At 47.7% G+C, this 27,074-nt stretch overlaps 1 protein-coding gene across 4 annotated transcripts in view; it reads right to left on the bottom strand.

Moving 5' to 3' along the window:
• The window catches only part of RSU1 (Ras suppressor protein 1), a 413,060-nt gene extending 386,778 nt beyond the window's left edge, over positions 1-26,282 (bottom strand). For 3 of the 4 annotated variants that reach the window (XR_002336347.1, XM_021064827.1, XM_021064829.1), the window contains exons 1-2: positions 26,037-26,282; positions 25,675-25,786 (exon numbers count right to left, since the gene is read on the bottom strand). Coding sequence is in view for 3 of the 4 variants with exons in the window: in XM_021064827.1 (XP_020920486.1) it covers positions 25,675-25,783 (109 nt within the window). In the remaining variant the exon portion in view is untranslated. The remainder of the gene's footprint in view (positions 1-25,674; positions 25,787-26,036) is intronic. The other variant, XM_021064828.1, reaches the window with a different exon arrangement.

The raw sequence follows: 27,074 nt of genomic DNA, 5'->3' as shown, positions 1-27,074 counted from the left end.
CCTGCACCACAGCAGTGACAATGCCAGCTCCTTAACCACTAGGCCACCAAGGAACTCCAGGGAGGGTATTTTTAAACAATATAAAGATCCCTTTCCACATGCATTTCATGGTCCCCAACTGGGCCAATTTTGATCCTCAGAGGACACCTGGCAACGTCAAAGACTTTTTTTCTCCCCTTCATTTCTGCACCTGCAGCATATGGAAGTTCCCAGGCTAGGGGTCAACTGGAGCTGTCACCGAAGCCTACGCTACAGCCATGGCAACACTGGAACTGAGCCACATCGGCGACTTACACCGAAGCTTGAGGCAACACTGGATCCTTAACCCACTGAGCAAGGCGAGGAATCAAACCCACATCCTCACAGACACTATGTCAGTACTCAACCCACAGAGCAAAGCCAAATCTTCATGCAGACAACGCTGGGTCCTTAACCCACTGAGCCACAATAGGAACTCCTGTCTGAGACATTTCTAACAGCTGTAGCCTCTAGAAAATCTAAACTTTCATATGTGGCCCACATTACATTTCTGTTGCACAGCACTGACCTAAAGCAGTGGCATCTAGCAGGTAAAGAGCCAGAGATGCTGTTAAACATCCTATAAGGTACCAGGCAGCCCAGCCCAGAACCATCCAATCCACGATGTCCATGGAGCTGCTGCTGAGAAGTCGTGGTTCATTGACTCCTATGTGTATGGCTTCCTGGTCTCCTGGTTTAGCCGATGGGTTCTATCATTTACTCAGATTATGCCGATGTTCCCCCTGGTCCCAGATTTGGCCAGTGGGTGCCCATCCAAACTGGCCACTAAGTCCTTCAGACATGTCCCCCTCACTCAGAGCACGTCCCCGCTTTCTGGACAGAGACAGTCAAGTTCATCTTGTACATTTGCTGCCACAGCCCTGGAATCAATCAGCTGTTTCTCCACTGAGCTCCGCTTCTTTTTTTTTTTTTTTTTCTTTTTGTGGACAATAGTACTTACAAATCACAATCTGGGCACTAGATGTGTTCACTGTTACCTGGGGGTTCCATATTCTCAGAATTCGAGAATACATACACACACTCACACACAGAAATTTCACTATATTATTGATAATCACAAGTTCACACCAAGAGACTAATTCTAATACAACTCGTCACGGCTCCTTCTAGCTTTCTGGCTTTCCAGTTTGTAATCCTTTTCTGTAACAGCGGGAACTCTGGCTTCCGGTATCTTTCAGCTACTCACACATGCAGTCAACCCTCCTACATGTAACTGCATGAGAGAGCTCTCTTAGCGCTGGATTGGGACCACTCCACGCTGAGCTGTGCAGGAACCCCTGGAGGTCTGGTACTGACCCTGGGTCAAGATCAAGACAAGGAGGAGTTCCCATCGTGGTGCAGCGGAAATGATTCCAACTAGTATCCATGATACTCGATCAGTGGGTTAAGGATCTGGTGTCGCCACAAGATACTGTGTAGGTCGCAGAGGCACCTCAGATCCCACACTGCCGTGGCTGTGGTATAGGCCTGAAGCTGCAGCTCTGATTTGACCCCTAGCCTGGAAACTTCCATATGCTGCAGGAGTTCCCTGGAGGCACTGTAGGTTAAGGACCTGGAGTTATCACCACAGGTGCTCTGATTACTTACAGCTGTGGCACCAGGGTCTATCCCTCCCTGGCCCAGGAACTTCCTCAGGCCATGGGCTTCGTCACAAAGAAAAAAAAGAAAGAAAGAAAGAAAAGAAATACACACACATTTCGTGGGCTTCCAGATTCTGGCAGGACAGAGAAAAACCCTTAGCATTGCCTAAGTGCAGAGGGCAACAAAGCTCTCTTTGTTTTGTCCTTCAGGAGGTGACTTCTGCAAGTTTCTAAGGTTGGGGGCTGGGTGCCAGGGCAGCCAACCCTGTGATGAGGGGGATGGAACTTTCAGCCCCACCCCTGGCCAGTCACTTCTGATCCTGATCTAGAGATTCAACACAACCCCAGCAAAAATCACAGCCGAGTTCATTTTGCAAATGGCAACAACATAATTCTAAAATTTATATGGAAAGGTGAAAGACCCAAAATAGCCAATAACATACTGAGAAAGAAAAGCAAACTCACAAAGTGGACACGTCCCAACTCAAAAACTTACTCTAAAGCCACAGCAATCAATTGGGGAAAACACAGACACACAGATCAGTGGACCAGGAGAGACAGAGCCCATCAATACAGCCAAGTGATCTCTGACAAAGGATCAAAGGCAATTCACTGGAAAAAAAGGACAAGCTTTTCAACAAATGGTGGAGTTTCCATTGTGGTGCAGCGAAAATGAATCCAACAAGGATCCACGAGGTTGCAGGTTCGATCCCTGCCCTTGTTCTGTGGGTTAAGGATCCAGCGTTGCCATGAGCTGTGGTGTAGGTGGCAGACACGGCTAGGTTCTGGCGTTGCTGTGGCTCTGGCTTAGGCCGGCAACTACAGCTCTGATTAGACCCCTAACCTGGGAACCTCCATATGCTGTGGGTGTGGCCCTAAAAGGACAAAAGACAAAAAAAAAAAAAAAAAAAAAAAATAGTGCTGGAACTTGACATTGACAAAAGCAAAAACTAAGGAAAAAAAAAAAAAAAAAAAAAAAAAAAAAACCAGGAGGTTCCCACTGTGGTTCAACCCTAAGGAGCCAGCTATTGTCCATGAGGATGTGGGTTCAGTCCCTGGCCTCGCTCAGTGGGTTAAGGATCCCAAGTTGCTGTGGTGTAGGCCACAGCTGTAGCTGCAATACGACCCCTAGCCCAAGAACTTCCATATGCTGCATGTGAGGACCGGAAAAAAAAAGAAAACTGGCTATTTTGATCATTTCCATCAAGGAGCCAGGCAGGCACTGGATGGATACTGAGCAGGCACACTCAGGGTGCCAAGAGTCTCTTCCCTTGAGATTCTCTCAAAAGTAATGTCACCCGTACACCTGTCAGATGGGCCAGTCCTCGACTGCACCCACTCCGCTGTCCCTCTCAAAACGGTCCTGGTTTGGACAATAAACCACTTTTCATCCCTCAATTTAGGTAACACCGACTAGGCGCCAAAACCCTAAACGGCAACGTATCAAAGGATCGTGGGCACAGGAGGGTGTATCTGAAAGGATGACGGCAGGTCAGGAGACATCACTAAAAGTGGGATGACACGTCCAAAAATGCTTTAAGGCATGGGAGCTGCAGTCGTGGCTCAGCAGAAACGAGCCCGACTCGTATCCATGAGGATGCAGGTTCGATCCCTGGCCTCACTCAGTGAGTCAAGGGAGATGATCATACTCAGTCAGAAAGGACAAGACAAATGCCCTGTTACCACTTCTACGTGGGATCTAAAATAGGGCACATATGAACCTACCTACAGAACAGAAACAGACTCACAGACATGGAGTCTTGTGGTTGCCAAGGGGGAGGGAATGGGAGGGACTAGGAGCTTGGGGTTAGTGCATGAAACTATTCCATTTGGAATGGATAAGAATGCAGTCCTACTGTACAGCACAGAGAACTATATCCGGTCTCTCAGGATAGAACGTGACAGAAAAGAATATAAGGGAACATATATATATATATATATATATATATATATATATATATAGCTGTACAGCAGACACTGGCAAAACATTGTAAATCGACTAAACTTTAATAAAAAAAAAAAAAAATTGAGTTCCTGCTGTGGCTCAGCAGGTTAAGAAACCAACTGGTATCCATGAGGATGTGGGTTTGATTCCTGGCCTCACCCAGTGGGTTAAGGATCTGGTCTGCCATAAGCTGTGGTGTAGGGCATAGATGTGGCTTCAATCCAGCGTTGCTGTGGCTGTGGTGCAGGTCGGTGGTTATGGCTCCAATTTGACCCCTAGCGTAGGAACTGCCATATGCTGCAGGTGTGGCCCTAAAAAGACAAAAAAATAAAATAATTTAAAAAATTAATATAAAAATAAATAAATAGTTCTAGCTTCAGAGAAAGACATTCATATCCAGAGAAAAAACAAACGGAGCCAGGATGAGACAAGGGGAGTGAGACTTGAAAACACACCCAGTGATAAAGGACTTGAAAGTTCTGCAATCTTGTCAGAACTGGCCATCTCTGGGTGCCAACGGATGATTCTGGAACATCTGCCACAAAAAACTGGGACGCAACCGTCCATCCATCGCAGAGGCTGCGTTCCCCGTGGAGGCAGTCAGAAAAGCACCGCTATCATCACAAGGGATGTGGGTCACCCCCTTTCATCAGGTCCTGTGTACCCAAAGACCACACTGGGAGACAGCCATACCGCCTGGGATGTTCGAGGAGGGTCACCTTGGAGTCATTTTTCCATTCCAGGGGGGACCCTTCAAATTCGGCGCACCTCTGCAGATCATACTGTCAACACGACAGCGTAATCAAACACTCCGTTGATTCAACTCCTCCCAAGGTTGTTGACCAAAAAGAAGGAATCAGAACTTAAAATACAGGATGGTTCAAAAGGCTTTTGCGTTTTGGCTCCCAGTAGGCTAGAAATAGTGACAGTCCGAAATAACCCTGATGTGGAGACTCTGCAGGGATGCGGGAGACTGGCCACGGGTCAGCATCATGCAGCCATGCAGACCGATTTAGGTCCTGGGTCTCCATGATGCACCATTAAAATGCCTGCCTGTGTCCATGCTGACTTTATTTCACCCTCCGTAGAAGGAGAGAGATTCAGATCTTCCTAAATATGCAGCTTCTGACAATACCTTCAAGTGAAGACACACAATAGAATGTTTCAGACCAAGACGTAATACAAATATCATATTCATCAACACACCCAGAGTCACAAAAAAATATTTCTTTTGAACTCTGTTCATAATTTAAAACGTCGGGGGCAGGAGGAAAGGTCAGAATGGTATGAAAGCTTTCCTTGACTTCCCCCACACACTATCACTGTATAGCAAGTTTTGAAAATGGGTTACTTTTGTATCATTTTTATTAGACTCCATATATAAGTGGTAATGATACAGGGGGCACTCGTTAGAGCAGGGAGTACTAGCTGGAGCAGGGTGTGCTAGTTAGAGCAGGGTACGGGTTTCCCAGCTGAAAGTGATGCAGGCACCTCATACACCTAAGGGAAAAGTTATATTCCTTGTGCTTCTTTTAGAAATGACAGTTTAAAATTAAACGGCTTGGAGCCCTTCTATGTGCTCCTCCCTGGCGTAATGACACCCTCAGCACAATCACCCGTCAGCTATAGCTTAGACACCTACAGCCTGTGCATCAAAGATTATTAGACAGCCCTAATCCCTGACCAATATGCCCTTTCCCCAAGTATTTTTATTTTAGGAAAAATCGAGATATGATAACCCGGGATCATGCTGAGATCTCACAACACCAACCTCGATGACTCAAGATTCTCCCCAAAAAAAGAAGGCATATCTGCCCTCAACCCTGATTCTTATCCGGAACGCTGTTTTTCTCCTTTTTACTATGATACTCTTCCCAATGGAGGGCAGAGTCTTTAAGACGTTAGCCTGCTGGGGCCGCCTCTGCCTGGCAAAGCAATCGAAGCTCTTTCTCTCCTTCACCCAAAACTCTGTCTCTGCATTTCTATGGACACCGGTGGACAGAGTCTGAGTTTCAGCAACAAAAGGACACTGTGGAGCCTCCCCTCCAGACACAACGAACAGACTGTCCCCCTGAGCCCCCGAGGGAGTGTGGCCCTGTCAACACCATGATTTGGGGCTTCTGGCCTCTTGAACTATGAGGGAACAAATTCCCATAGTCACAGTAATTTGTTACAACAGGCACAAGAAACGAATACACCTGGACTTCAAGTAAAAAAAAAAAAAAAAAAAAAAAAACTAAAACAAAAACAAACCCTTTTCAGCATCTAAGAAAAAAAGACTAAGTGTTTATCTAAGAAAATAAAATTAGATCATCAGACTTCTGGACAGCCACGCAAGAATGCAGAAGAAAATAGACTAACACATTTATAATACTCCAGGAAGTAAATTATGAGTCTTCAGATCCAGTAAGACTGACTTTCAAGGAAAAAGGCACAAACTTTTTATCTATTATCTATATGCAAAACTCAGGGAGTACCTTCTCAACCCTTCCTGAAGAATCTACCAAAGCAGAGGCTTCAGAGCAAATCATCAGAGATGCTGACCTGTGGGCTGTGATGAGCCTAAGTAAAACAATAAATAAAAATGGTATTATAGAAGTAAATTCATACACACTGGGTAATTAGGTCTGGTCTGAGTCACTCGGTTAGGAAATCATGAGAGGTTCAGCGGAGTCAGTGTGCCTGTCTCCTTTCTCGAGAGGCGGCTGTATCGACCCAGACACCTTCTCTGCTGAACACTGAGCCACTAATTTTGTCGAGTTTTGTTTTTTTTTTTTCATTTATTACTTTCCATTATCACTGATGTATGGTGCTCAATTTCACATTAACAACAACACGATCTGATCGTACGTGTAGATACATATTTTTTTCTCACATTATTTTCCCTTTTTTTCCAAAAATAATGACTAGATGTAGGGATCCTGAGTGGCAGTGACATGTGTCCCTTCCAGACTGAGACCCTCATGGCAGTGGGTCTGCTATTCCTCTGAGCACTGGCCGCCCAGCTCTGAGCAGGTAGATGAGGACGCTGCTACAGGCAGCTCAGAGAAAGGCCTAGAAAGGAACTGAGATCCCTGAATGCTACTAGGAGCAGAGATGCTCGCTGATCCAGCATACTCCTCCTGGCCTTGACATCATGTACAAGCCATGTCCTTGGGCTTTGAAGCATTAAGGCTTTTCCTTAGCCTCCCAGGCCTCTCCCTTCAGTCTCAAAAGGCTGACTTCGAGTTCCCTTCGTGGCTCAGAGGTAATGAACCCAACTAGTATCCATGAGGATGCAGGATCAATCCCTGGCCTCGCTCAATGGGATAAGGATCTGGCACTGCCGTGAGCTGTGGTATAGCTCGCAGATGTGGCTCAGATCCCCAGTTGCTGTGGCACAGGCTGGCAGCTGCAGCTCTGATTCAGCCTCTGACCTGGAACTTCCATATGCAGCACGTATGGCCCTAAAAAGAACCAAAAAAAAAAAAAAAAAAAAAAAGCCAAGGACATGCTTTACATAAAAAGAGGGGACAAAGTACCGCCACCAAGTCCCAGATACAAGTGGATGGGGACAGACTTTAGATACCCAAGACACCCCTGCATGACCTGGGCTTCTGTGTGCCGAAAGAGGAGACAAGAGGTGCGCCCCAGAACCTGGGAAGAGAGAACCCCAAACTGCCAACTCAGTCCACTAGAAAACACTGTGGACCGATATGAAGAGTGCAGCTAAAAATGGGCAGGATTTGTCCACCCAAAAGAAGAGGGCCTCTGTAAGAAGCGAAGGGACAGGCCAAGTCCAGTCCATGACCAGAAAAGGGACCACCCCTCCAGGAGAGGACCTCGAATTGAAATTAAGCAAGAAAGGCAAAACAGAGACCAACTGCGACACTGTGATTTATAATAATACAGGAGGCGGTCCCATTGTGGCTCAGAGTTAACAAACCCAACCAGTATCCATGAGGATATAGGTTCAATCCCTGGCTTTGCTCAGTGGGTTAAGGATCTGGTGTTGCCATGAGCTGTGGCGCGGGTCGCAGACTTGGGTCAGATCCCGCATTACTGTGGCTGTGGTATAGGCCTGCAGCTGCAGCTCTGATTTGACCCCTAGCCTGGGAACTTCCATATGCTGCAGGAGTTCCCAGGTGGCATGGTAGGTTAAGGACCTGGAGTTGTCACCACAGGTGCTCTGATTACTTACAGCTGTGGCACCAGGGTCCATCCCTCCCTGGCCCGGGAACTTCCTCAGGCCATGGGCTTCGTCACAAAGAAAAAAAAGAAAGAAAGAAAGAAAGAAAAGAAATACACACACATTTCGTGGGCTTCCAGATTCTGGCAGGACAGAGACAAACCCTTAGCATTGCCTAAGTGCAGAGGGCAACAAAGCTCTCTTTGTTATGTCCTTAAGGAGGTGACTTCTGCAAGTTTCTAAGGTTGGGGGCTGGGTGCCAGGGCACCCAACCCTGTGATGAGGGGGATGGAACTCTCAGCCCCACCCCTGGCCAGTCACTTCTGATCCTGATCTAGAGATTCAACACAACCCCAGCAAAAATCACAGCCGAGTTCATTTTGCAAATGGCAACAACATAATTCTAAAATTTATATGGAAAGGTGAAAGACCCAAAATAGCCAATAACATACTGAGAAAGAAAAGCAAACTCACAAAGTGGACACGTCCCAACTCAAAAACTTACTCTAAAGCCACAGCAATCAATTGGGGAAAACACAGACACACAGATCAGTGGACCAGGAGAGACAGAGCCCATCAATATAGCCAAGGGATCTCTGACAAAGGATCAAAGGCAATTCACTGGAAAAAAAGGACAAGCTTTTCAACAAATGGTGGAGTTTCCATCGTGGTACAGCGAAAATGAATCCAACAAGGATCCACGAGGTTGCAGGTTCGATCCCTGCCCTTATTCTGTGGGTTAAGGATCCAGCGTTGCCATGAGCTGTGGTGTAGGTGGCAGACGCAGCTCGGATCTGGCATGGCTGTGGCCGGCAGCTATGGCTCTGATTAGACCCCTAACCTGGGAACCACCATATGCTGTGGGTGTGGCCCTAAAAGGACAAAAGACAAAAAAAAAAAAAAAGAAAGAAAGAAAGAAAGAAAGAAAGAAAAAGAAAAATGATGCCGGAACTTGACATTGACAAAAGCAAAAACTAAAAAAAAAAAAACAAAAACAAAAACAAAAAACAAACCAGGACATTCCCACTGTGGTTCAACCCTAAGGAACCAGCTATTGTCCATGAGGATGTGGGTTCAATCTCTGGCCTCGCTCAGTGGGTTAAGGATCCCAAGTTGCTGTGGTGTAGGCCAGAGCTGTAACTGCAATGTGACCCCCAATTTACATATGCTGCAGCCCTAAAAAGAAAACAAATACAAAACTCTAGACACAGAACTTATACCTTTGACACACATTAACTCAAAGTGGTTACAGACCTAAATGTAAAATGCAGAAGTGTAAAGTCCTGAAATACAACACAGGGGGAAATCTAGGTGGCCCTTGCTCTGGTAACGACTTCTTGGTTGCAAATAAAAAGCACTATCAAAATTAAATTAAAAAAAGTTTCCTGAGACTTCACTACAATTCGTAACTCCTCTTCTAAGAACCACAATCTTAATGAAATGAAAAAAGAGCTACACACTGCGATGAAACTTTTGCCTGACCTTTTTTTGCATTAGGATTTCTTTCCAAAACACAGAATTTTCAAAACTCGGTAAGAGAATAAGCAACCCAATGTAACAATGGGCCGAAGACCCGAACAGATACCTCATCAAAGAAGATGCACGGATGGCAAACAAGCAAAGGAAGATGCTCCAACTCACACACCATGAGGGAACTGCACGTTCAAACAAGATACCGTCACACGCCTACGGGAATGCCCAAAAGCCAGCATGCTGAAAACACCCAATGCTGCCACGGATGTGGAGCAATAGGAACTCTCAATGGTCCAGCCATTTCAGAAGACAGTTTGTCGGTTTCTTATTAAAATCAAACACACTCTAACGAAACGATCCAGCAATTGTGTTCCTTTGCCTTTACCCAAAGGAGTCCAAAAATGATGATCCCCCAAAAATCCGTACGTGGATGTTTACTGCAGCTTCGCTCATAACGGACAAAATTTGAAAGCAGCCAAGATAGCCTTCAATAGGTGACAAGATAAACAAATTATGGTGCATCCAGACAATGGAATTTTACTCAATAATAAAAACATACTAGCAATCGAGCCAAGAAAAGACAGCAGAAGAACCTTAGGTGCATACTGCTACATGAAAGAAGTTTTTCTGGAAAGGTTACACACTATACGATTTTGCAGTATCACATCCCGGAAAAGGCAAAATTATAGTGACAAAAAATTTCAGTGGTTGCCTGGACTTCAGTGGGAGGTAAAGAGGAAGAGAAGAAAAAATTAATAGAACACAGAGGGTATTGAGGGCAGCAGAAACGATTCGGTAGGACATTACGCATTTGTTAAAGGCCGCAGGGTGTGAGGACACCAAGGGCAGACAACAATGTACACTGTGGATCGTGGTTAATAATAATGTGTCAACGCTGGTCCATCGACGTCAGCAAAGGTACCGCTCTGATGCCAGATCAACAGGGGAAACTGTTGAGGGTTAGAAATGGGAAACTGCTGTAAAAAGTGATTTTTTTTCTTTTAATTTTTAAACAACTTTTTTTAGAAAAAAAGGAAGAAGGGGGGATCATATATGCACAAAATAACTGTACTCAGCAACATTGGCAGTGGTTAATATTAGCACTGCTGACTGGGTATAACATCAACTGTGCTAATAAATCAAATATATTATAAGATATTCTACCATCATGAGTATTCCTTTTTTTTTTTCTTTTTTTTTTGTCTTTTTGCCTTTTCTAAGGCCGCTTCCCGCGGCATATGGAGGTTCCCAGACTAGGGGTCGAATCAGAGCTGTAGCTGCCGGCCTACACCACAGTCACAGCAACAAAGGATCCGAGCCGTGTCTGCGATCTACACCACAGCTCACGATAATGCCGGATCCTTAACCCACTGAGCAAGGCCAGGGATCGAACCCACAACCTCATGGTTCATGGTCAGATTCGTTAACCACTGAGCCATGATGGGAACTCCCATCATATGTCTTCTTGAGCATCAGGATTCTCAGAGTGCAAGAAAAGTGGAGACATGGTGGGGAAGAAGTAAAAGCCTTGCGGTTCCATATTTGAATTGGACCTACCAGTGTGAAGTCATTTGATATTTTAATCTTCACATATATGTGCATATAGGTGTGTGCACACATATATGCATATATCTGTATGTATGTACACACACACACACACACACAGCTCTGTCCACTGAAAAGGCCTAAAGATCATGGACAACCCAGGAAAGATGAGTAACCCCTGGAGCCAACTGTGGTCCTAAAACATTTCCCATGAAGACAAAAATAGTTTCTGGAGTTCCTGTTGTGGCGCAGAGAAAACGAATCCAACCACTAACCATGAGGTGGTGGGTTCAATTCCTGGCCTTGCTCAGAAGGTTGAGGTGCCGGCATTGCCATGAGCTGCGGTGTAGGTCACAGATGTGGCCCGGATCTTGTGTTGCCATGGCTGTGGCTGTGGCCAGCAGCTGTAGCTCTGATTCAACCCCTAGCCTAGGAACTTCCATATGCCTCAGATGCAACCCTAAAAAAGAAAAAAAGAAAAAAAAAAAAAGTTTCTATGGGAAGTGCTGATTCCAGGTCCAGGATGAGAATTCAGGGACACAGCCGGAATAGCTTGTTACCAGAGATGCTTGTTACCAGAAAGCTGTCAAAGACAATCTTTGGTCATGGCCAGAGGGTAGGAGAGCCAACAACAGCCCAAGGCAAAAATCAACAATCTGCACTTGAACAAGGACAATAGCTGTGAGACTGGTGGGCAGGGATGCAAACATACTACTTTTTTTCTCTCTTTTTACGGCCACGCCTGCAGCATATGAAGTTCCCAGGCTAGGGGTCCTATCAGAACTGCAACTTACTGGACATGGCATCGCCAGTTCCTTCACACACTGAGCGAGACCAAGGATCGAACCCGCATCCTCTTGGATACCATGTCGAGTCCTTAACCCACTGAGCCACCATGGGAACTCCACACATTATTTTCGAAAGCACAATTTCCACATTCAGAGTTTCTCCTTGAATTGGTCTGGAGTGTGGCTGGGAGCAATGGAATGTTTAGACGTTCCCAAGGTGAGTCCAACAACCAGACAAGTTTGCCAGTGGCCAGGATAGACAACACTGATCTTCGAGCAAGATGCCCCTCAGAGAAAAAAAGTGAGTAGTTGTTGCAGAGGGCAACGTTGGGAGCAAGCACCTGGTTTGGCCTGAGCAACACAGTCTGTGTGAAATTACTCTGCATCAAGAATGTTGGAGTTCCCGTCGTGGCGCAGGGGTTAACGAATCCGACTAGGAACCATGAGGTCGCGGGTTCGGTCCCTGCCCTTGCTCAGTGGGTTAACGATTCGGCGTTGCCGTGAGCTGTGGTGTAGGTTGCAGACGCGGCTCGGATCCCGCGTTGCTGTGGCTCTGGCGTAGGCCAGTGGCTACAGCTCCGATTGGACCCCTAGCCTGGGAACCTCCATATGCCGCGGGAGCGGCCCAAGAAATAGCAACAACAACAACAGCAGCAAAAAGACAAAAGACAAAAAAAAAAAAAAAAAGAATGTTAAGCTTTGGGAGCTTCTGCTGTGGCACAATAGGATCAGTGGCATCTTGGGAGCAGTAGGACGCAGGTTCAATTCCTGGCCCGGCATAGTGGGTTAAGGATCGGTGTCACTGCAGCTGCAGTTTAGGTTACAATCTGTGGCTTGGATCTGATCCCTGCCTTGGAAACTCCATATGCCATGGGGTGGCCAAAAAAAAAAAAAAAAAAAGAATGTTAAGTTTTGGCTTGTCGTCTAAGTTTCAAATATTTTTCCCATTTGGGCAATGCTTGCTTTCCTTTTTTTTTTTTTTTTTTTTGTCTTTTTGCCTTTTCCAGGACTGCTCCTGCAGCATATAGAGGTTTCCCAGGCCAGGGGTCTAATCAGTCTAATCGGAGCTGTTGCCACCCACCTATGCCAAAGCCACAGCAACGCGGGATCTGAGCCACATCTGCAACCTACACCACAGCTCACGGCAATGCTGGATCCTTAACCTACTGAGCGAGGCCAGGGATCCAACCTGCAACCTCATGGGTCCTAGTCAGATTCATTAACCACTGAGCCACGAGGGGAACTCCTTGCCTTCCATTTTAAAGAGTATACAAAGGAATTCCCTGGTGGTCTAGTCTTTAGGATTCCAGGATATCACCACTGACATCTGGCGTCAATCCCTGGGCTGGGAACTGAGATCCTGCATCAAGCCACTGCATGCTGTAGTCAGAAAAAAAAAAAAAAAAAAAAAATCAAGAAGTATACAAGAGCACCCCCCCCCAAGACCCTAGTCTGTAACCGACGGAAAGGAACATGAGATCACATGGTCACAGCACCACTACTAGTGACAGCTCTAGCCTGGGAGTGACCCACCTGTCCACAGCAGGACGGCTGGGTGAACTTGGCGGGGTCACAGCCTGGACCTGCCATCAGATTCACATCACAAGTGACTCTCAGGAACAAGATGCCGAGCTTGAGAATCAGGCAGGAAATCGTGCGTGCTGTCACCCTCTTACCCTTTCGTGATGCACATCCACAGGCAAAGGGAGCCTATGCTGTCAGAGGCAGGACCCCGACTAGACGGGCCAGTGACTGGGAGGTGCCAATCATGTTGCGTTTCTTGGGTTGACAGCCTGTCACACTGGCCTGGTAGACATGCACTCGCTGCCATGAACACTTCAGTAGAGGTTTTTTGAAATGGATTTTTTTTTTTTTTTTAACAGCAAGTGCACGTACTGGGGGAAGAAGAAGGTTCTTGTTTCTTCGGCTCCACCGCAAGAGCATGGGCAGGTTCGGCATCCCCGAACGTGTTCCTCAATCGATACAGAATCAGAAGCCCATTTGGGGCAGGTACGCAGCTTCTAGAAGGGGACCAGACACCAGTAGGCACCCAGTGTGCACTTGGCGGATTAGCTGTTTTATCTTCGCAGGTGCACCGGTCTGTCACAAATCTCAGTGACAGGAAATCGTGAGCTAACCACACAGCTTCTGAAATCGGACTGCCTGGCTTCAAACACTGACTCTGCTCCTTACTCGTGCAAGGAACTTGGTTCTCAAAAGCTCTGTGACCTCAGCTGTGGGCTGGATGATGAAGATGGACAATGATGATGACAACAGCAATTCTAACTGTGAGGCTGAAAACAAACAGTCCACGTGGAGAGCTGCAGACAACGCGCGGCCGGTGGTCAGCAGTATGTGTGGGTATTTATGCACTCCTTGTATTTCTTTCTTCTTTTCCTTTTTGGCCACCCCACAGCACATGGCATTTCTAGGCCAGTGATCAGATCCCACTGTGCTGGGCTGGGGATCAAACCTGCATCCCAGTGCTCCCAAGATGCCGCCAATCCCGTTGCACCACAGAAGGAACTCCTCATTGTATACATTTTTTAATTGTCCACCATTTTTATCGAATAAAGAATATGCAACTTGAGAATACGTAATAAGTTAAAGAAGCATCTTTCACAGGGCCTGAAGACTGAGATGTGTAGTTACAGTTCTTAAAAAAACCAACGCAGGGAGTTCCCTTATGGCTCAGTGGGTTAAGGATCTGGTGCTGTCACCGCTGTGGCTTGGGTTGGCTGCTGCAGCACAGGTTTGCTCGCTGGCTCAGGTACCTCCACAACCCGCCGGCATGGATGTGGAGGTTCCATCCAAAAAAACAAAAATTAAAAATTAAACTAACGTGGACTTACTGTTGTGGCTCAGAAGGTTAAGAACCTGGCACAGGTTGCAGATGTGGCTTGGATCTGGCATTGCTGTGGCTGTGGTGTAGGTCAGCAGCTGCAGCTCTGATTCGACCCGTAGCCTGAGAACCTCCACATGCTGCAGGTGCAGCAGTTTAAAAAAAAAAAAAGAAAAGAAAGAAAAACCAACGTACATGCAAACACTTACAAATCAGCCATCTGTATACTAAGGTTGCAAATGATGTCACCAAGCTATGGCCTGTACTGTGCTCCGAACAACCAAGAGGCCGAGATGCCCTCTAATTCCCTACCTGGTCTTAGGTGTGCCTTTCATGTGGCCCAGGTTACCCTGAAGAACCATCCTGAGTTCGGAGGAATCATTAATAGATATGCAGAGAAATATATTGAATGAAAAGCCGCTTTACGAGGCACCGGTAAACGACAACAATGGTTGGTGACGGTTCCGTGCAATGCAGGTTGATTCTGCTGTGATGCGTGCACCAGTATTTCCCCAACAAGATCCTCTGCAGCACCACAGTTCATAGGGTTTCAAGCTAATGTTCTCAGTTTAAAGACACAAAAAAATGAACTAATATACAGTAAACAAAGACCTCCCCTAATTCAGTTAAGATGAAGAGTTTTTCAGAAAAGCTTGAATAAAGGGGGAAGGTGCAGAGTTAACTCTGACCAGATAGAGGCAAAGCTGCTTCTAGTGTTTTCTTCCACCGGGTGCAACAAGGTGATAAAGCCATGCTTCCAGGCTGGCAGGCTGCTGGAATGATGCATTTTCTTGGTCTAGCAGTGTTTTTCAAGAATTCTGAAATGGGGAGTTCCCGTTGTGGCTCAGCGATAACAAACCGTCTAGGATCCATGAGGATGTGGGTTCGACCCCCGGCCTCACTCGGTGGGTTAAGGATCCGGCGTTGCCACGAGCTGTGGTGTAAGTCGAAGACCCGGCTTGGATCCCACATTGCTGTGGCTGTGGTAGAGGCCGGCAGCTGCAGCTCAGATTCGATCCCTAGCCTGCAAACTTCCATATGCCATGGGTAAGGCCCAAAAGAAAAGAATTCTGAAACTGAATGGCGTGAAGTGACGCCCACCATCTGGGCAAGCACAGGGCACAAGATTAGAGCAGGAAGTTGTCAGACCCACTGAAGGGGAGCTGGGACTTGCCTGACCTTCTGTCTGCTCATCTGTAAAACGCTGATGGTCGTCTTCTGCACCAAAAGCCGAGAAAGGATACAAGTATGTGTCATCCAGCACCTCGGACGCCTACTTCACAGGCTGAACTACGGCCCCTTCAAACCCCTATGCCGAGGCCCTAACCCCCAGCACCTCAGGTCGGGATGGAATCAGGAGAAGGGACCTTCCAAGGCGTGATGAAGCCAAACCCAAGCTGGCTGCCACCCTCATGCAAACAAGCAAGTGGACACACAGAGGCCCTGGGACACCACGTGAGGACACAGAGGTGGCCGTCTGCAAACTAAGGAGCAAAGCCTCAGAAGAAACCAAGCTGCTGACACTTTGCTCTGGGATGTCCAGCCTCCAGGACCATAAAATAGAAACGTCTGTCTTTCACGCCCCCAACCCCCGCCACCGCAGGCTGCGGTATTTTGTGCGGCAGCCCAAACTGACGAAGAAAGCAGGCGATGGTACGTCACTATCATTTGTGTTCTGGGCTTTACCGACGCCTCAAATCCAAAGCGCTGTTCTACACTGTTGAGCATCACACACGGATGCCACCTGCCTCAAGGGGCCTGGCCAATTCCATTCCATCCCCATCTTTCCTGGGGCAACACCGCAACTCCTCAGCACCTCTGTGCTCCAAAGGCCCTGGTACCATCAGGGGAGGCTTCAGGCCCCAAGGCAGCTATCAAGCCGTATTAAAGATGCTCTGACCAGAGAGATGCCACAGAAGGATCTGGACGTCATGAAGGAGGCAATGGTTCAGGCAGAGGAAGCAGGGGTGGAGATTACTAGGAAGCCGGAGAGACAGGAGAAGAATCGTTTGAAGAAGAGAAACCAACAGCGGGCCGCCACTGCCCTGACAACCTCAGAAAACAGGAGACGAGACAAAGACCCCAGAAGAGGAAGAAGCCAAAGCCCGGGGAGGTTCCTCAAGAGAATGGAATGGAAGACCGGTCTGTCTCCTCCTCCAAACCCACGAAAAACAAACCTTTTTCCAGGAGTTCCTGTTGTGGCTCAGTGGGTTAAGAACCTGACACCGTGTCCATGAGGATGCGGCTTCGATCCCTGGCCTGGCTCAGTGGGTTAAGGATCTGGTGTGGCTGCAGCTCTGATTTGACCCTTGACCCAGGAACACCCATATGCTGCAGGTGTGGCCTTAAAAATAAAATAATAAACGGAAAGAAAATTAGCAATCATTTCCAAGGAGGAGGTGATCTTGAAGAGACAGCTGGCAGTGGACGTCTTGCCAAGAGAAAGAAATCTTTTCCCAAAGTACATCAGTGAGTGACCCTGAAGAGTCAGGAAACTAGAGGGTCCCCAGGACAAAGAGGAGATTCTCTTCCAACGAGGGGCCACTCAGCAGTGGACCTGAAGACGCTGCTGCCAGCAAGAGCACAGCTCCAAGAAAAAGCTCTGGACATCACTCCAGCAATCTTAGCATGGACATGTCCCGGGTGGGCCCTAATCTGCAGACAGTTCCCAACCCATCCCCCATATCTAAACACAAATAAAAGCAAATTCATGGGAGTTCCCGTTGTGGCTCAGCAGTAACAAACCCAACTGGTACCCATGAGGAGGCAAGTTCAATCCCCAGCTTTGCTCAGTGGGTTAAGGATACAGCGTTGCTGTGAGCTGTGGTGTAGGAGGCAGGTGCGGCTCGGATCCGACGTTGCTGCAGCTGTGGTGTAGGCCGGCAGCTGTAGCTCTGATTCCACCCCTAGCCTGGGAACTTCCATATGCTGCAAGTGCGGCCCTAAAAAAACAAAACAAACAAAAAATTCATTAGTAAAATTTGGGGGGAGGGAGGACTGAATCACCATCCATTACAAAGGGGAGGTTCTTGGGGTGTGAGCTTCATAGAGAAAAAGCCATCAAAGAGGGTATGTGATGACCTGCAGAAGGAGGGGTGACAAGGAGAGAGGAGGCAGGGGCCCAGGCAGCGGTGGACCTGGGGCAGGAAATGGCATGTCTAGTCATCTAAGGAACCTGGAGCAAAACGCAGAGGCTCAGCACTGACCCCTGCTGGCTGGGCCCTTGATCTACATAGACTGCACAACTACCCCATGTGTAACCTCCTCAGCTTAAAATCAATAAATAAGCCACCCCGTGCTTAATCGCTAGTCAAAGAAGCAACAGACCTTATGCGATGTAAAGAAAAAAAAAAAAGCCTCTATTTTTTTGCTCTGTAATAGTGGACCTCATATATCTAGATGGGGTTTTCTTTAAACCAGACTCATGAACATTTAGGAAAGGGAGATACGGGGTCTGGTTTTCAATTATTCTTCTTAGCAATTCTAGCACTGGTTTCACAATTAAGAGCTGGCTATAAAAGCAGAGCAGTGGATGTGATGGTTTCTTTATGGTGCAAATCTACTTCAGATCCATTCAAAAGCCTACAGTTTTCTTCAAAGAACAAACATTAATTTCTCACTGGATAATTTAGAGAATCAATAGAGTAGACACTCCCAAAGACATCTGATTTAGATACTGCCCATCCTGAAAACAAAAATACATTCCATAAAAAAACTACTGGACGGTAATATAATATTTTAGTTATTAATTGCCAATAGTTTTTAATATCCATCTGTCATGTTCAACAGACCCAAAGCACATCACAACTCAAATCCCATGATGCGCCCTGCTGGCCCCCCAACCCCTCCACAGCCTCCATGGTGATGAACTTGCCCTGTGTGGCCACTGGTTCCCCCCCCCCCGCCCCCGACGTGTCACACAGTACACGTCCATCTCATTTCTCCCCGGAATTCCCAATCAAGTGAGGAACTAGGCACTGGATGGCCAGAGAAGAAGAGAGAGCGAGACAGGCAGGCAGAGGCCACGGGAGGAGGAGAGCCGTTACCAAGCATTTCAAAAAGTAAAGAGACACTGTCTTGCCTTTTTGACACCGTCTTAGAGGAAACAAATTGTAAATACAAATAATAGTGACTATTAGGACTAATATGGGAGTTCCCTTCGTGGCTCAGCGGTAACGAACCCGACTAGTATCCATGAGGACTTGGGTTTGATCCCTGGCCTTGCTCAGTGGGTTCAGGATATGGTGTTGCCATGAGCTGTGGTACAGGTCACAGATGGAGCCTGGATCTTGTGTTGCTGTGGCTCTGGTGTAGGCTGGCAACTGCAGCTCTGATTCAACACCTAGCCTGGGAACTTCCATATGCCATGGGTGCAGCCCTAAAAAGAAAGACCAGGAATTCCCGTCATGGCTCAGTGGTTAACAAATCTGACTAGGAACCATGAGGTTGCGGGTTCGGTCCCTGCCCTTGCTCAGTGGGTTAAGGATCCGGTGTTGCCGTGAGCTGTAGTGTAGGTTGCAGATGCGGCTCGGACCCCGTGTTGCTGTGGCTCTGGCGTAGGCCGGTGGCTACAGCTCCAATTCGACCCCTAGCCTGGGAACCTCCAAATGCCTCGGGAGCGGCCCAAGAAAATGGCAAAAAGACAAAAAAAAAATTTTTTAATTTAAAAAAATTAAAAAATAAAGACCAAAAAAAAAAAAAAAAAAAAAGGCACTAATATGTACCAAGCTACAGACTGAATAGCTCTTGTGACCACCGCCACCCACCCCAAATGCGAACAGTGAAACCTAACCCCCATTTGTAATAATAGGAGGTGGGGGTTTAGGGGTTGATGAGGTCATGAGGGTGGGACCCTCGTGAATGGGATTAGTGCCCTGATAAAAGGGACCCCAGAGAGCCCCCTGGACCCCTTCCCCAGGTGAGGACACAGCCAGGAAAGAGCATCTGTGAACTAGGAAGTGGATCCTCACCAGACACAGCACCTGCCTGGGCCCTGACCTTGGACCTCCAGCCTCCACAACTGTGAGAAAGTAATTTCTCTTATGGAGAAGCCACCCAGTACCCGGTATTCTGTTACAGCAGCCCAAATGGACTAACACATGCCAAATGGGTTATTAGGCACTTGACCAGTAACAACTCAAGGCAATTCTCTCAAGAGGCTATTCTATCATGTCACAGATGAGAGACCTGAGGCACGGAGAGATTAAGTGACTTGCCTAAGGTTACACAGCTGATAACAAAAAAGCTGCTCACACAAGAGAGGCCATGGCCAATGGAAGCAAATGATGCATGATGGAAAAATAGTAAAAAGCTATGATTAGTTCTCTTAATCCAAAGAGATCACAATCTTTCTTTTTCTTGCCTCTCTATTTGAAAGGTGTTTACTTCTCCAACTGCCATAAAATCAAAAATAGAACACTGATGGAGTTCCTGCTGTGGTGTGGTGGGTTAAGACTCTGACTGCAGCATGTTTGATCCCTAGCTCAGCACAGTGGGTCCCATGTTGCTGCAGGTGTGGCCTGGTCACAGATGTGGCTTGGACGCAATCCCTGGGCCGTGAAACTTCCACATGCTGCAGGTGCAGCCATTTAAAAAATAAAAAAAAAAGTTCTCAGGGCCCAGAAGAGACATTTAACCAGGCTGGATGGGAAGGTGGGTTCAAACAGTCTTGGGGCTGGAGTTTCCACTGTGGCACAATGGAATCAGGGGTGTCTCTCAGTGCCAGAGAGGGCAGGTTCCATCCCGGCCCCGCACACTGGGTTAAAGGATCTCCTGTTGCCGCAACTGTGGTATAGGTCACAACTGTGGCTTGGATCTGATCCCTGGCCCGGGAACTCCATGTGCCATGGGGTAGCCAAGAGAGGAAAAAAAGAAAAAAAAACTTAGTCCTGGGAGCCTCTCAGCAGAGGTGACACATGAATGGAGTCACGTGGACAGAAGGTCATCCCTCCCCTCAACCAGCGTGAAGGACGAGGAAGAGGCGGCTGGCTGGAGGGAGAAAGGGAAGGGATCACGCAGGACAAGACACTGCGGGTTGAAAGCACAAAGGTGGGGAGCTCCTGCTGTGGCTCAGCGGTAAGAATCCGGACTAGCATCCATGAGGATGCAGGTTCGATCCCTGGCCTCGCTCAGTGAGTTAAGGATAGCGCACTGCTATGGCTGAGGTGTAGGCCGGCAGCTGCAGCTCCCATTCGACCCCTAGCCTGGGACCCTCCATATGCCGATGGTGTGGCCCTAAAAAGACAAAAAAAAAAAAAAAAAAAAAAAAAAAAAAAAAGAAAGAAGAAAGAAAACACAAAGGTACACTTAAACACACAAGATAGAAGAGTTGAAAAATAAAAGGTCTCAATAATTGGTGGCAGTGAAAAATGCCAGGCTCTGCTCTGCTCTCCTCTCGTTCCCTCAAAGAAGTCCCAGGACAATGAAAATTACTAACAGGCCCTCCAGACAACCACCCAGATGATGCCAGCTGTTTCTTCCACCGGGTCCCTTACAAAGACAGCTTTCTCAGAAGCAGCAGAAGCAGCTAGTTTTCCTCTGTTAAAGTCTATGCATAATTTAAAAAAAAAAAAAAGTTTACACATAACTAAATCACTTGGCTGTACAGCAGAAATTATCAACATTGTAAATCAACTCTACTTCCATAAAGCTTTAAAAAATGACCAAAAAAGGAGTTCCCGTCGTGGCCCAGGGGTTAATGAATCCGACTAGGAACCATGAGGTTGCAGGTTCGATCCCTGGACTCGCTCAGTGGGTTAACGATACGGCATTGCCGTGAGTTGTGTGGTATGGGTCGCAGACGAGGATCGGATCCAGCATTGCTGTGGCTGTGGTGCAGGCCGGAGGCTACAGCTCCGATTACACCCCTAGCCTGGGAACCTCCATATGCTGAGGGAGCGGCCCTAGTAAAGGCAAAAAGACAAAAAAAAAAAAAAAAAAAAAAAAAAAAAAAAAAAAATAGCAATTGAAATGTAGGAGAACCCTAGGCCAAAGGACCAAACACACCAGGCTCTATGAAGCCACAAAGAAAATACCAACACAAAGCACACACACAGATGCCTGCCCCGGGCTGACTAACCAGGCTGTTTCTGGTTCGGGTCATCAACTCAGTGTGGCCGGGTGATGGCTGAGGCTCACGCGCTCTACCTGGACATGCATGTGCACAGCTGACAGCTACTGTGCACGCAGTACTGTGCACAGTGTGGGGCACGGGACACAAGGCAGCACTCTTAGTGCTGAACCAGCGCCTCGCAGGGGGCCCTTAGGTTTCCAGTTCATCACGGGGCACTTGAAGCTCAGACAGGTTAAGCAGCTTCTCTGTAGTCACACAGCGACAAGTAAAAGGCGGACTCGTCTGAACCCCATCCATTCAACGCCAAGGCCCCACCTGTAAGCGCTGGACTCCGTCCGCCTCTCAGCCTCAGATCGGACCATCCCCAGCACCTGCTGGACTGACGGAAAACTCCAGAACCAACCAGATGTCTGTCTCCAGCCTGGGGAGTTTTCCCCCTCACAAAGCTGTTGGTACCTAGACTCCTGAAAACATTTTTTTAAAGGTGATTTACTGCCTCAGAGGAAAGAAAAGGCTGCGTTGTTCAGACACAACTCTCCCAAGCAGAAAGGAAACCCGTTTCCTAAACTTAGAACAACCCCCACTCGCTTCTTCAGGGTTTAAGTCTTGCCCATCGTTCGAGAAACTAAACAAAGTCAGGATAATGAAGAGAAGGCTTGAGACTCAATAATCATGCTGTCCAAGCAAATCAGCTGCTGGTCCCTAGAATCAATCTTGATACTAACACATAAAACCTCATGACCACAATTAACACTTATAAGTACAAGACTGTGAGAGGAGTTCCCGTTGTGGCGCGGCAAAAACAAATCTGACTAGCATCACCATGAGGATGGGAGTTCGATCCCTGGCCTTGCTCAGCAGGTTAAGGATCCGGCATTGCCATGAGCTGTGGTATAGGTTGCAGACGCAACTCAGATCCCACACTGCTGTGGCTGTAGCTCCAGTTCGACCCCTAGCCTGGGAACCTCCAAATGCCACCGGTGCAGCCCTAAAAAGACTATGAGAATCCTAATATTACAGCTAATGAAATCATGCCAGTATTTTATTATATAATTTTCTTTTCCTTTTTACAGCCACACCTGCAGCATATGGACATCCCCGGCATGTGGCATCTGCCTACCTATGCTACAGCCACAGCAGATCCTTAACCCACTGAGCGAGGCCAGTGATCAAACCTGCATCCTGCAGAGACAACGCAGGGTCCTTACCTTACTGAGCCATAACAGGAACTTGGAAAGGGCTTCGTTTTTCAGACACAATTCTCCCAAACAGAAAGGAAGCCCACTTTCTATGCTTAGAATAAGTACACAAGCTCTCCTCGTATCTATAATGTTTGAGTCTTGCTCTGAGAAACTAAAAGAAGTAAAGATAATGAAGGGAAAGTCTGACACTCAATAATCATCCTCTGTCCACGCAAATCAGCTGTTCCCTGGGTTCAGTCTTGATATTAATACATAAAACCCCATGATTATAGTTAAAATTTTCTAAGTAAAAATGAGGAGAATCCTTATATTACAGCTAATGTGATCATACCAAGTATTTTAATACATCAATTTTTTTTTCCTTTTTACAGCTGCATCTGCAGCATATGGAAGTTCCTGGGCTAGGGGTTGAATGGGAGCTGCAACTGCAGGCCTACACCACAGCCACACCAAAGCTAAGCTGCATCTGCAACTTAGGCTGCAGCCTGCTGCAAGGCCAGAGCCTTATTACATTAAGCGAGGCCAGGGATCGCACCTGCATTCTCAGAGAGACAATGTTGGGTCCCTAACTCACTGAGCCACAACACGAACTTCCTAAAATATTAAATTATATACCATGCAGTGTGCCCTACTGCTAAACAAACCCCAGTGGAGGGTGGGATTCTGAATGCATCCTGGACCCTCCAGACTCCAGAAGCCAGGAGTTATAGCAGGAAGCAGCCACTCCCAGGTCTAGCACACTCCAGAGGCTGGAGGAGGTGGAATTTCCAAATTCACTTCCACTAAACTCCCCAAGAATCGCTCTTGCTCTTCCTGAAGTTACTTCTTTAGGAAAATGCAAGGATGACCCTGCTTTTCAGCTCCTCATGTTACACCGGAAACTGCTTTTTCAGGAAGCAAGTGGCTATCTTTTCTCCTTTGGTAAAAGCCAGGGCTTCAAAGAGATAATACAACCGGACTGAAATAGCTCCGCCACCCTCCCCACAGAGGGGAGACTCCTCTTCAAAGCTAAGGAGTAGAAAGCTCCTCTGATGAAAGCAACCTTTTTTCAACCCTCTAAGAAAAAAGTTCTGAGGAGCAGCGAGCCGTGGGGCCACCTCACGGCCCAGCCAGGCCCCCTGCTTGCCGCTCACCATCCTCTGCCTGTGATGCAGCCATGTCCCCAAGGACCATCAGGGCCCTGGCAGGGCAGTGCAAGGACACACCCAGATCTGCAACTGCCAGTTCAGTACCACAGACACCTGCTCTGTTGCAGCCACCAAGAAGCTGTCACCCCTGAGAGAGGCCAGCACATCCCAGGAGGCTGAGATGCTAACTCGTACAAAAGCTGAGCTTAAGAGCAGCTAATCCCTGGGGATGACCAAACACCCATCACCTCTGGCTTCGCATCCCCTTGCCCTTTGCCAAGATGCATCAATGGCACGAAGCCTGAGCTCTGTCCCGGGTGCAAACCAGGGCTTCATGGTAACTGACTCTACTCTCTCCAGGCCTCACGAGTGAACTGTCCCCTTTTAGGGTCCCCTGGACATCTCCCCTTCTCCTCCAGTGTCACATCCAGGTCTGGAGCTCATCAACTTGCGGGCTTAATCCATCATTCCTTCCTTCATCTGTCAAACAGTTGTGAGTACCCTTCGTGTTCCAGGCACTATAACAAAGGAGGCCCATGGGAACACTGCACTGCTTCCATCTCCCCAGCCTCCCGGTGGGGGAGAGAGGGCTCTGGATTAAGAACACATCACAATCCTGAGTAACAAGGGTCAGGAAGCAAGGTGCGTCCAACTTCACTAAGGGGGGCGAGACTCTAAATCAGCTTGATACAGACACAGAAGGCTTCTCACAGGCTGTGACATCTGAGCTGACTCTCAACAGTTAAGCCGAAGGACTGGGGCGGGGGGTTGAAAGGGAGGAAACAATATTTCTAAATGTACAAAGACCTGAAAGAGTGCCCTGGTTCAGGAAGGACCATCAGTTCAGCGTGGCAGAGGTGCCAGATGCATGGAAGGAACAGGCACTAAGGTAGGTTAGAATCAGATTCAGAAAGAAACAGGTCCCCCCAAGGAACCTGGAGCATTACCATTAGCAATGGCCAAGCGAGGGAGAAAGTCCAAACTTCAGCCACATTCAGCTGTGTGGCTGCGGTGTAGGCCTGCAGTTGCAGTTCCCATTCAACCCCTAGCCTGAAGAAGTGTCTGGTTTCACCACTAATTAGTTGCCAATATCTAAAAATTAGGAATTTGCATATAAAAATCTGGATTCTTGGCTTCATAGAAAAAACCTGACAATACTGGGCCAACATCCCCACGTGGTGACATTTGTTTGATCTGAGTGGCAGGTGTAGCAGCTTAACCCTTCAGACAGGACACCTATTAAGGCTGGAATTCATGACCATTCCCACCTGGTCCCTGAAGGCATGTGAGTTTGCAATCCTCGAGAGTTACAGTAAGATACACGTTAGGTGGAAATAACACTGAAAGCGATACAGTGCCTAAAGTACAGAAGCAGTAAAACTGGAGGCAAGCGGGAAAGGTAGGAAGACAGCACAAGAGCACAGGAGGAGGTAACAAAAGTCTGAACTGTTAAGAAACTAAACCCAGCAAAAGGTAATGAGTCAAGAAATGTTTAACTTCCTCCAAGTACAAGAATACTTCCTAGGGAACTTTTTTGTGGCATCTGTTCAAGGGCCAAAAACTATAGTAAGAGAATGGAAAAATGATTCAGAAATAATTTTCCATTAAAAAAACCAAGTAGCTATTTGGTAAACTGTATGGGAAATCCACCCAAATGCCATTAATCATAGCAGACAACTGATGCCGGCCAGCGGCCACGGTCTGTGTGATTCTTAACCAGGCTCTCTGGTCCGTTTTCCAGCTGAGACAGAACAAACTCTGACTGCAAGCTTTCTGAGCTTGACGAGTGCTGTATACAAGCAGGGGGTGGGATGTAAACCATTATAACGTCTCACACTGTGACCAGCAGTTGTTAAACTTTTCCTCCGAGGCGAAAGTCCTCTGGAGACTTACACAAGCCGTTGACGTCCAGCATGTTGGAGATGCCCCGGTCACTCATGTCCACTTCCGGCTGGTTCTTCTCTCTGCTCTCCTCCACCAACTTTTTCAGAGACTTGGACATGACCTGGACCAAACGACAACAACAAAGCACGTGGGCGACGTCCAGGAGGGTGCAGGGAGAGATAAGAGGGTACTCCTGGCTGGCACTCTCCAGGGTTCCCCCAGCCCGGACAAGTGGACAACAGGCGGCAGGGTCCGGTAGCCGGGAGGGGGGATGGGGAGGGCGGGGCAGGGTAGTGGAAAGGGTCCAGCACCATTCCCGCCGCGTAAAGAGAAGTAAACGCAAGTGCAACGCCACACACACACACACTCACTGTGAAAGGCAGCACCTAACAGGTTGGGCGTGGAAATGACAGGATTCCGCAGGGCTCACTCCGGCGGCGAGCGATGCACTCGGTCGGTGCGAATTCGGCACCCGAACCAGGAACACGCCCTGTCCCGGCGCTCGGCGCAAGCGCACACCGGGACGAGCTCAGCTCCACGCCCCGCCCGCGCGGGACCCTTCCCTAATTAGGAAAACAGCTTACTAGACGTGGCTTAGGGCGAGGCTCCGCCCATAAAAGAATGTGTGCCCCGCGGCCGACCAATCACGGCAGCTATTCGGCCTCGAGACTCCGCCCCACCCGTGGTGAGTCCATCCCTCTGGCATCACCTCAGGTTGGAGATTCTGATTGGGCTGAATTCGGTGCGCCCTAGTTCGGCGCAGGCTCAGTTTGTAGGTTGAAGCCAGAGCGCTGTGGGCGGAAGCCGGGAAGTCTGGGGAGTGGCGGTGCATGGATGGTTGTAGCTCAGGTAGAATCCCATTGAAGCTATAAGTAAATTTTCTTTCAATGTGCTGCTTCTTTGTGATTCCACTTGCTGGAAGTTGCTACCCTGAGGCCATATCCCCCAGGTGCATCTCCCACTACATTATGAGCTCCTGAAAGCAAGAACTTTATGGTCTGTGTCCCTGGTGCCAGGTCGCAATCATGGACCGCTGGGTCCCAAGAAGGGGATATGTAGCCAGATAAATACGTAGCTTCTCTGTTCATAGGCTATGTCGTAGTTTAGTTTGCTTTATATTAAGTGATGATTTCCTTATACAATTTTCATTTTTTTTAACTAGGATTTGTTTTGTCTTCTTGTATCCTTAAGCTTTTCATTATTCTCCAGTGTTTGGAATCCAGTGAATCCTTGAAGACTTTAAAAACCTACTCATTTACTGCTCTAACTTGGATTTCTTCTGTCCTTTCAGATGAGGGGTTATCTATCATTTCTTTTCACTTGGTTCCTGGGTTTAAACACACATTTCTCTAGGCGTCTTGCTGGAGTAACTACCCTCAAGTAAATTTCTCTGAAAGGATGGCACAAAT

This window comes from Sus scrofa, chromosome 10 (genome assembly GCF_000003025.6).
Source record: "Sus scrofa isolate TJ Tabasco breed Duroc chromosome 10, Sscrofa11.1, whole genome shotgun sequence".
Lineage (NCBI taxonomy): Eukaryota > Metazoa > Chordata > Mammalia > Artiodactyla > Suidae > Sus > Sus scrofa.
Note: the sequence above shows the minus strand (reverse complement) of the source record. Positions and strands in the feature narration are given on the sequence as shown.